The sequence below is a fragment of the Lepisma saccharinum genome, chromosome 17 (genome assembly GCF_977018435.1).
Source record: "Lepisma saccharinum chromosome 17, izLepSacc3.1, whole genome shotgun sequence".
NCBI classification, from domain to species: domain Eukaryota; kingdom Metazoa; phylum Arthropoda; class Insecta; order Zygentoma; family Lepismatidae; genus Lepisma; species Lepisma saccharinum.
Genome location: NC_139245.1, coordinates 872,694 through 884,198, shown reverse-complemented (window position 1 = coordinate 884,198; position 11,505 = coordinate 872,694). Strand labels below are relative to the sequence as shown.

The 11,505-nt window shown below is 40.0% G+C and overlaps 1 protein-coding gene across 1 annotated transcript; it reads right to left on the bottom strand.

Annotated features, from left to right (window-relative positions):
* Positions 1-5,811: 5,811 nt before the first annotated feature.
* LOC146001457 (uncharacterized) lies at positions 5,812-7,883 on the bottom strand. Its single transcript, XM_083138781.1, has one exon. It carries the CDS (start codon positions 7,818-7,820, stop codon positions 6,579-6,581), a length of 1,242 nt encoding a protein of 413 aa, XP_082994907.1. The 5' UTR covers positions 7,821-7,883; the 3' UTR covers positions 5,812-6,578.
* Between the last annotated feature and the right edge of the window lie 3,622 nt (positions 7,884-11,505).

The window sequence follows — 11,505 nt, the reverse complement described above, 5'->3', positions numbered from 1 at the left end:
CTTGAAGGTCACCAAAGAGTTAAAATTTGTTTCCAGAACATTTTCCTTCACACTGTTACAGAGTGCCCCAAAATGATTATCGGGGTTTCAAGGTCGTTTAATTTCCCTTACATGTGTGGTACAGTCAACGGCAAAGATAATGGTAGGCAAATTGTCCACCGCAATTTTTATTACTTATTTATCCTACATTCTTTGTTATTTTAAGGAATGAAACTATGTTGGTTCGAAGCAGGCATTGTTCTCTGCTTATTGACGTCTTTATTTCAATTCATTGTCAACACATTGTGTAATTCAGATCGATTGAAAATGGTGGTGGACAATCCGCCTGCTGTTTCTTTCGCCGTTGGGTGTACAAGGACAAAGCTTACATAATAGTATACAACAACCCAACAAGTTCACATGGTGTAACTTATAAAATGTTCAATGTTAGCATCTTTCCTGACACGTCACACATCTATCTGGTAGTTCAATTATCGAAAATAGTTGTTTGGAACTTATTAAACCACCGACGAATATTGTTATCGGACGAAGGATTATTTCCAAATCGCTGGACTGAGACAGGAGAACCACACCCTGCAAATTCATACTGACCCGTGTTTGGAAAGATTTGGGCTACCGGATGGATATGCGCCGTGTCCACGAGAGGTGCTCACATTGAACATTTATAAGGTACACGATGTAAACTTATTGAGTTGTTGTTTACTACCATATGAGCTTTGTCCTTGTATCCCACATATAAGGGAAATTGAACGACTATGAAACCCTGATAATCATTTTGGGACACGCTGTTAATATGCCACTCTCAGACGATCTGTGACTGCGGTTTGTAATGCAAGGTAGTTAAAGAGAGGTTCTGTGAATATTTGTATAGCAACTGTCGAATTCAATATTTAAATTACGGAATGAAAATTTATAAAATATACTCAGAGCGTCGTAAGGGTCGGAAGTGGTAGTTATATCCCAGTTAGCTTCTGTTTACAAGAACAGACAACTTATGAGTTTAAGGGTCTGATGAACTCTTTAACTTCCATTGCTACTGCCATATTTTGATATATCCTTGGGCATCCCCGTCGTCGCCTTGGAGTCAAGGTGACCCGGGTTCGATACCCGGTAGAGGCACATAGTGGCTCGGATCCAACTTTAAACTGTAGGTTCAATCCCAATTAGCCTTAATGTGATAAAGTAGATTTAATACACCAACTCAATCAATCAATCAATTTGATATATTCCAATAGTTTTTTTTTGGAAGTCTAAAAGTAAAACATGGAGTCATTGTTGATTGCATATTGTTGAGTGCCAGAAGTTTAGAAAAGGGACCTTTTAAAATATTAAAATATTTGAAAATATAGTTAATTTCTTATATTTATATTATACATATATATCACTGGTTTCAATTACTTAAACTACGGGAATCGTTACTGTGAACGCTTTAAGGGTCAGATGGTAGAGCTAGGTTATGTTTTATGGTCCCCATACAATCTCGCTGACAGGCTTTTGGCAGAGAGTGGAATGATTTCAAGGAATGATGACGAAGTACATCTTGCCTCTCGGCCAAGCGGTTGAGTGTAGACGTCAGGCGACAGAGTACGGAGCCCTGAGTTCGACGGCCCACGGTCTTCTTGCCCGTGGCTGGCGAGGAAGCACATGCTGGTCTTGGTGAGGTGGCCCTTGAGAAGGCTTTTCGAATGACGGTCTGCCCTACGGCTGCGACTTACAAGCCGTGGTGCCGAAGATGGCCAACTCGCATGTGTGTCAGCGGTTGCCTTGGTGCTAGCTATCGTCCGGTTTTCCGAGCTGGGCTTAAGACATAATAAACTGAATAGGTCTACGCCTGGTAACTGGTATTCTTCTAGAGGTCCCTTGAATTCTGAGACTTCACTGAGCCTCGAATTCTGGTGCTTAGCTCTTTTAAGCTGCTGGCAAATACTTCCTAGCTGCTTGGACAGCACTTCCGTATTTGCCAGCCGATGACTTGCTTGATCCCTGTAGTATCGAAGAATTCCATGTCTCCTGACGTCATGTGTTTCCGCTATTTGTGCAATGGTACCTTGTGTTGTAAATTGTCGCTTGACCGAGCACTGATGTCTGGCGAGAGATTTTACCTTTTTTACAGAGTCTCCCTTGAATCGTTCCACAATATATATATATATATATATATATATATATATATATATATATATATATATATATATATATATATATATATAAATATATAAATATAAAATAATCAATATTTAAATATTTGAAAAACAAGAAATACTAATGTGTAGTTATTGTTTCTCTTTTACTTATGTGAATAACTTTTTACTTGTTAAATTTATGAAAATATTAAATTTTGGACGAGACATTTTGAAGTTGTTGCTTTTTATTAATGGCATTATTAAAAGTTAAAACCCATTAATGTGTCTTTTAAAAACATAAACTAAACGAAACGTTTCAACCTTCTAGCAAGGTCTTCTTCAGACTCTGCACCAAGTACAAATGTAACAAGGTACAAAACAGGACGATATATATACACAAACATTACTCCCCTCCAGACTATTAGAAAATTGTTCTGGAACATTCTAGCAGATTGCTTTCCCTTGTCAACTGTACTTTCACCTGAAAGCTAAACATTTTCTTTCATCTGGAATGTGGTTGGACTCTTTATCTCACGCTTTTTTCTTTTTTCCTTCATTCTTCTTCCTTCTTCTCTCCTCTTTCTCTCTTGTCCTTTCCACTCTTTCTAACACCGTCTCCCATTCTTTGTTTATCTTCAGTCCCCCATTCCAGTTCATTGTGTTTTCTTCACCTTTCTTCTCTATTTCCTTGGCCTCCTTCCATTTTCTCAATAGTATTCTCTTCTCCCTTCCTATCTGCTTAGCCTCATCCCACTCTATGTCATGTTTTGTTTCGTTGTTTCAACCTGTCTTTCAGCCTCTTTTTCGTTTCTCCTATGTACACACTCTGACATTCTTTACATTTCACTTCGTAGATAATCCCTTCCTCTTCTCTGTTTTCCTTTTTCTTGTTTGAATTCTTCACTATTCTTAAGATGCTTCTCCCTCCCTTCCTGTAAGTTTTAATGCCCGCTTTCCTAAGCATTTTGCATATCTTTTCTGTGGTCTTCCTCATACTCCTTATTCCAGACCTCCTCTCTTTTTCTTTCTCTTCCAATTCTCCCCTGCCACTTTTCTTCCTTCTTTTGTTTATGTCCAGTCTATCCTAATTTTTGTGTATATATATATCGTCCTGTTTTGTACCTTGTTACATTTGTACTTGGTACAGAGTCTGAAGAAGACCTTGCTAGAAAGCTGAAACGCTACGTTTAGTTTATGTTTTTAATAAAATAAATGTCTGTCTTGGTCAGCATATTTAGTTTTTCATATCATGGAAACAAGGCTTAATGGTGTTATAATTCCAATAAATATATCATGTCAAACTGTAAAGGGCTCTCCTAAAAAGAAATGAAAAATTGGAAGAATTGACTTTAATTTCTAGAATATTTTAAACAACAATAACAATTATTTTCCACACTCCATGCGTGAATGCAATTGTACGTTGTATTAATTTGAAATATATAAATTAAAGAAGCTTTTAAATAGGTTTCAATTTAGGAAGTTGGCACACATTTATTTCTCAGTTGAATATCTTGAGTGGTATGAGAGGAGGGATTCCTGAATCGATAAGCTTAGATTTAATTTAAAATTTCTTATTGTAATATTAATTGTGTTGGCACGTTGAATTTTCTTATTTTAAGTCAGTTTCCTAATCTTTAAAATTCAATGAAATTGGTCAAGTGGCAGAGTAACATATATCTACGCGGCATGAAATTCTATCTGAAAGAAAAATATGTGCTCAAACAGAGTATGGAGTAGTTAAATGTAAAAATACTCCATTAAAGGGAACGTTATTTTTAAAAAAGCATGACATTTTTGAAATGCTGCAACTCTGAAACGAGTCGGTTTTTACAAAAATAAAGAAAAATGCATGCATGCTCAGGGAATCTCAGAAACAAATGCTAATTTGGTCAGAATGTGTTGACAGATGGTCAGGATTTGACATGGTATGACTAATATAAAATTAATTTCCATTACCAAGAAATGCCAGTATTGTGTAGTTTGTACATTTCTCATCTATTGTGTGTGGTAATAGTAACAGTCCAAATATTACACTGAGACAAATACATGTCCAAAAGTGAAACAGTTTTATCAGTACGTCAATAACGTTCATAGTACAGTGTATAATATTTATTACAATAAATAGTTTTAGGGTTTTCTTGTGATCAACTTTACACCTGATAGTAGTCACTTACATTACATGAGGTAAAAATAATAATTTAGGCCTACTTTTTCTCTCACATTATTGTTACATAACACCTAGATTTTCGAAGTTTTAATTTTCATTGCATTTTGTAGGTGTTATTCACAGACGACCTCCAGGTACCAGACTGGAAATATGTGCTTTTCAATGTGGGTCAACTTGAACCAAAAATTTCTAAACCGGGTATACTATTATGACGACAAATACAGAATGTCTGATAGGTCAATACCTATTTTTAAGTTGGTAATTCACAATATAGAAACCATTGATAATGGCAACTATCACAGGGAATGAAAACTAATCCTCCATTTATGTTGCAGGTAACTGAACACGCCACCAACTCTTAGCACAGAAGAGCGAGCAAGAATTGCTGCAAGGTACAAGGTCTACAAATCGGTGGAGCATTATCTTCTTTCCATCCGACCATGATTTCTGCAAATTCCATGTGGTGGTCACAATCCTCGGGAAAGATTTGCTGGACGTAATGAGGCTTTCAGGAACGGATATATCGTGCGTACTGAAAGTCGTGATCAACATGTTACAAGAAGGAAGTAAACTGTACAAAAAAGAATCTAATATATGCCTGTTAAAGTACATACCTTTATTAGTCTTCAACATAATCACCATCTAAATCGACACATTTTTGCCAACGTTCTGGAAGTTTGAAAATTCCTCTGTTGTAGAACTCCGTTCGGGCACGTCTGAGTATTCTCCTAACGGCAAGTTCCACATCCTTGTTGGTCTCATATCTGTTTTCCCGCATGTGTTCTTTCAGAAAAGAAAACAAGTGAAAGTCAGAAGGAGCCAGATCTGGACTGTAGGGAGGATGTCGAAGGAGTTCCCACCCAAATCTGGCAACTTCATCCCTCGTTAGCTGTGCTGTGTGCGGCTTGGCATTGTCGTGTTGGAGGATAACACTATCCCTGCCAGGACGTTTTTCACGAATAGCACGACGAAGTTTTCTCAAAGTTTCCTAACCGAAACACGAGTGTTCCCCTGGATGATTTCCTGGACGCGAGCCACGTTCCTGTGGTTCGAGGCAGTTATCGGGCGGCCTGTGCGAGGGAGATTACTGATGTCTGTGTTTCCACCTCCAAAATGTTTTATCCATCGCCTGATGCTACTGGCAGCCATACACTGATCACCATACACTTCCTGCAATCGGCGGTGGATATCTGATGCCGATGCACCTTCCTTCAACAGAAATTCAATTACTGCACGCTGGCGAAACGGCGTGTCAAACGGAGCCATTACTCGCTACTCGCTAATGCGCATCCCACTATGATCACCCCACTTTCAAGTGTATGTTGTCACAATAGATGGTTCTAACTGTCTTATACAGCGCATCGCTCTACGTGAACATTTACGTCTGAAATAAAAAGTTGACCACGACTTTCAGTACAAAACAATGGCATAGCGTTTTAGCCAGCTCTCTCTGCTGACCTCAGGAATGGACTTTTTAGGACTTCTTTGAAACATTCTCTTCCCATCGAGACGTTGACGGTCGCGCATTCAACACATAACCTGCTCTCGCCAATTTACTGAACCATTTTTTGACGATCTTGGGATTCAGCGTTGCATTTCGACCATTCTCAGCTCTGGACTTGAACTAACGATTTCCATACCTCGTACCTTGCAGCAATTCTTGCTCGCTCTTCTGTGCTAAGAGTTGGTTGCATATTCAGTTACCTGGCACAGAATTATATTTCATTTCCTGTGATAGATACCATTATTGTGGATGGAAGACATTATGTAATAATAATAATAGCTTTGGCTCGACAGCCCTTGAAGGACCTTGGTCTATCTCCCGACTGCCAGTCTTCCACCCACAATCCTACCTAGAGGTGTGGAGATCTTCAACCGGTAATGGGGTGACGTGTTGTTAGCACGTCGAACCCCCAGCCGTTGTAGATTTCCGAGACCGGCTTACGCTACTCACTCGGAGCTCCCCAATTTCTTCACGATGGTGGGTTGCAACTGGTCTTATACAGAAGACGAAAACCCAGAGACTGAACCCAGGCGGACTCGAACCCATGCCGTCCCTCAGTGGGAGTCCAAAGCACAGCGCCTTAGACCGCCCGGCTACGGAGGAGGACATAGTATGTATTACCAACTTAAAAATAGGTATTGACTAGTCAGACACCCTATATACCTTCAAATTTCCACTTGCAATAACTATTTTGAAGATTGTGAGTCATTACGCACACAATTTTGTAATGTCTACAACATAAGCTACATATGTTAAGAACCTTTCTCTTCAAAGAAATTTCGGTTATCTATTGCAGCATACATATCTCCAACAATTCCACCATAACTTCTGTTACACGCTCTCTGTACCTGGGGTTGCTCTGCATATGGGACCAAATAATCTGTGATCTGTCCGCCGTTGCTATCTTTTGAAAGGCATCTTCAGACGAAGGGTCCACCATATCTTCAATAACCGAGTCGTCCATTTGGGAGAAAGTGAGATACAGAACTGAAGCTATTCGACCGTAGTTGGAAAATTTCTTGTAACTGCGTTGGAAGTCAGAGTAAGAATACTCCTGAAGTGTAACGCCCACACTGGAAAGGGTCGACGTGAATGTTTTCCAGTAGATAGAAAGGAACTTCTCCAGGTTCTTCTCTCTCATGGCTCGTGTGGTGGTAGTGTGGAGGAAGAGGGAAAGGTCTGTGGCTGGGGGAGCGTATCTGGCCAATTGCAGGTCCACAAACTTCACGTCGGAGATCTCATTGGTATCGGAGTATTTCAGGAGCAGGTTGTTGCTCCAAAGGTCCCCGTGGCAGACCACGTTGAGATGGTCGCTGGACGCCTTCACCAGTTCATAGGCGGTGTCAAACACTTTATGTATCTTTTCCCTTTCGTTCTTTACAAACTCACTATAGTCCGGCAGAAGCGACCAAACAGTCAGCAAGGATCTATAGCCGCTTTGAACGAACGCGTGACCAGAATGTCCTTCTGACTTGATGAAAAGGGTTTCGTAGAAATTGTAGACTTCATTCAGGGGCTTCCCGATCTTCTTCTCCAAGGCAAACGAGGCTGCATGCAGTGTAGCGAAAGCTTTCATCACGGTGACGCAGTGATCAAAGTCCAGGACTACTTTCTTATCGGCCAGCTGATACCCAGACAGCATCAAGTTCTCCATGATGACCAATTCCGAATCTGCAAGGTAGCAGGTGGGGAGTGGAAGTTTAATTTGAGGCACGACACGTTTCAATTCACGAATCACTGTGCCGTACAGGAACGCTTCATTTGGGAATGCCTTCATTGAAGAAACGTACTGCCTGTGGCTCTCTTGGAGCGGAAATCCTTTCGCAAAGAAGTTGAGGACTTTCTTCTGGGAGTCGTGAAGAACCGTGACCGTGAGCTTCATGTGGATTCCCAAGAACCCGCACACAGCTCCCATGGGTTCCGCTTTGTACTCCAGCAAGGTGAAGTCCGAATCTCCCAGCCATCTTTTGGTCACCTTCTTGCAGTCGTTCAGTGAAACTACACCTCTTATCTGCTCGTCGAAATTCATACTGCTGTCCAGAACCTGTTTTTGTACGTGATCTGAACACACTGGAAAACCTTTACCTCACTCATACAAGCTTATATACTTCTGGTCCTCGACTGCGTCTGATTCATTTTGAATATCACAGCAATTTACGACTCATTGTCTGATAGAAACCTTTTTCTGTTGTTCGTTTCTAATAGGGTAAACAGTGGAACTTTCCCAAGTCAAGCTTTATTGCTTATCTCGCTTCATGATTAACTACTAACTTGGTATTGCGAAAGAATTGTGCAATTTCGTCTTCAAACCTGCCACTTGAAGGTCGAGGAATAATGTAGAAAAGTTTCTATGAAAATACGAATCATCTAAGTGCGCAATATGCTATCGTAATAACGATGTCCTTCAAATTTACATGAGATATGGGTGGTTCGTTCTTTTATTGTCCTTAAGAAAATTATACAGTAATATCTGCTGGTGGTTCAGAGATGAGAATTATTTTATCAATTTTTGTGGTATTCTATATCTGAGACAATAACAACATAAATGTTTCGTCATCGGTGATGTTGTTAATTAAACAACATTTCCACAAATCCTTTTTCGAAATCAAAGACACTAATTCTTGTTCCTCTACTGAATCAAAATTTTAGTTTAAATGAAGTAATTTTGTTCCTTTGATTGATGAAAGGTAAAAAAGGTAAAGTGCTCCCCTGTGCTTAGCGCCACGCCATGAAGGCGTATAGGGGGTAACGCCCCATACTTTCTTGATCCGGTCGTGTGTGGGGGTGATGTGATCAGCATCACGCCCCTGACCGCCTTTACCCCCCAGGGTTTCCCCCAGGTACCCATGTTATTCGACGCTGGGTGGGCGCCGGGGCCGCTTCCAACGTTAGAAAAGTTCCCGGATTTGAACCGGCCGGGGATCGAACCCGGGACCTTTAGCATGGTAGTCAGACGCGTTACCGACTAAGCCACCGCGGCCACTTTGATTGATAACGATTTAGATTATTAAAATAAAATTATTGTAAAGTGCTGCTTATGCACCATAAAACATAATACGCTCAAGTGATAATTTTGGTCAAATAAGCTTATGTATGCAGAACCTAGCAGTGCTGGAGAGTATAATTATTGGGAGGCTATTTTCATTTATGCTGATGATTCGATTTTTCTTGTTTGTTTCTACTTCTTTTTGGCCCTACTGTCCACAGAGAACCTTGACTTCCTTCTTTTCTTCAAGTGTTCCTCTTCAGAGTCGTCCTCAAAGGCAGTTTTCTAACCTTCCCTCTACAATCAGGCCTTGTAAATGTCAGCTTCTTACATAATAAGCTCTTTGGTATTCGACAAATATTTCCTTGAAATCTCAGTCTTGCTAATCTAATTTCTTCTACTGCTTCTATATTTTGAAAAAAAATCGTAGATTTCATTGTTATATCTTGCTCTGCAGGTGTTATTCTCACTTACTGGTACGCTGCTCTTAAAGTTTCATTTCAAAAATTGTAAAATTTCTGCCTTTTCGAGACCAGCATTCTGAGCCACATAACAAAACTGATCTGCGTCATATTCGTGCATTAGATACATGTGGTGCATGCGTTAATTGTGGAGAGAGAATTGTTGGACTATCTAAGGCAACATCATAGTAAAATCTCACCATAGTCATATGTTGTGGAGTCGGTGTTCGAAGTAGAAATTCCTAGTTGGGGCGAATGCTTGTATAGTTCAACGTGGAGACAATGCACTAAGCTATACGGAAATTCTCTTAACTGGGAGGATAGCATCTTGCCTCTTTGTTTCCCTTGTAGAGATGACAGCATCACAGAAGAGAATGAACGCGAGAAAGAAATGCACAAGCAAGAATTTGGCCTGGTACCCTTGTGAAGGCAGCACCAGCGATTTAAAATGAGAAAAAATATAAATACAAATCATTGGCGTAGCAAGGGTTGGGCAAAGTGGGTGACCGCCCAGGGCCTCACGTCCTATGGGGTTGATACACGAAAAATGTAATAAATAGAGGTGATTTAAAAATATGGAATAGGATCATTTTTGTGGCCAATCAAATCACAACGTTCTGTTTTTCTTTTCTGGCTTTAAATTCTACCGTGCGTTTATTCAGATCTTCAGCCGAGAGATCGGGAGAAGCGTGGCGGGCGGCGCTGACGGAGATGCCGACATTTGCTGCCTGTAATGCCCGCTTATTTTTATGGACATATGCAGACATTTATATAAATATTGCAAAACGAGCACTAACCTGTGTTATAACACGCAAAAGTTCTTCTGTAATTCATCCAAGTTCTGCCCTTATATACACAAATAAATACGCTTTAGAAACGATGTTAAGAGCCACAGATAATAAAACATTTTAATCATAGTGTTGACCAGTAAAGTCCTGCTTAAGTTTATATTCTTGAAAGAATTTTGTGTCGATGGGGATCGTTTGAAGGTTTCGAATGTGCAACACTGTATCAAGATTACGCTGCAGACGAAACCGTTAGAAGTCAATGGTTTTCGTGAGCTTCCTTGCAATCCGAAATCTACGAGCTCGAGTTTTTTGTTCCTTCGCGATTAGATGAAGACAGAGCTGTGAATATAGTGGCGAGCAGATGTAAACCAAGAGCATGTTAATTTCGTATTGTGCTCAAGAGTGCTCTTCTTGGTTACTTGCCGTTACTTGTTTGTGTTATTGCAATGTGTATGTGTGTTGTGTCAGTGAGACGATTGGATGCCAGCCACAAGGTTCACGTTAGAACAAAGAATTTTTATGTATGACACTTACGTGAAAACAGACTCGTGTCAAGACGTGTGTAGGCAATTTGTACAGAAATTCCCAAGCGTTTCATCTCCACATAGAGATACGGTTAGACATCTTGTCCTTAAATTACGAGAAACTGGATCGTTAAATTTAAAACACCTAAGCAAAAACGACGGATTCTAACCGAAGCAAAACTCGATGAAATTTGTGCAGCGTTAGAACGTTCTCCAAACGAACCTTTACGCGGTGTTTCACAGGAGATGGGAGTGTCAAAATCATCAGCACATACAGCCACTAAGCTACTAAAATTAAGACCGTACTCTTATAACACAGGTTAGTGCAATATTTATATAAATGTCTTCATATGTCCATAAAAATAAGCGGGCATTACAGGCCGCAAATGTCGGCATCTCCTTCAGCGCCGCCCGCCACGCTTCTCCCGATCTCTCGGCTGAAGATCGAAATGAACGCACGGTAGTTAAGCATTATATACGTCAAATGAGGGGCGTAACATACAGGCAGGCGGGCCTAAGCTTAAGGGGACCGAAAAAAACTAAAGATTATTGTCGTATTTGTCATGTGTAACATTTACGCAAAAATTCACGATAACTTGCTTGGACATTTTTACTCATTTATTCCTTTCTTGAATAAGAAGCTCTTTGTTTTTTCTTCTTTCTCTCGACCTTCCACTCCCGATTTCAATATTTTAACTGCCACGAAGCAAGTGTGAGACATTTAAATGTTTGCGTTGTTTTAAACCCAAGGAGGACGTGGATAATAGCAGCAGTTCTTCCATCCTTCCTAAAGCTTCAGATTTCAGCTTCCAAAAACAGAAATACATTTTCACGTTGAATGAAATTATTAAATATCATTTTCGTCGGTAATTTATTATTATTTAAATATGATAATTTGCTGACATATACTTGAAGATTTTATTTTCACATTGAGATTTCAAAATTAAAGAACGGA

What these genes read in the sequence shown, in the direction of transcription:
- LOC146001457 (XM_083138781.1), bottom strand. Translation starts at nt 7,820, where the DNA reads ATGAATTTCGACGAGCAGATAAGAGGTGTAGTTTCACTGAACGACTGC.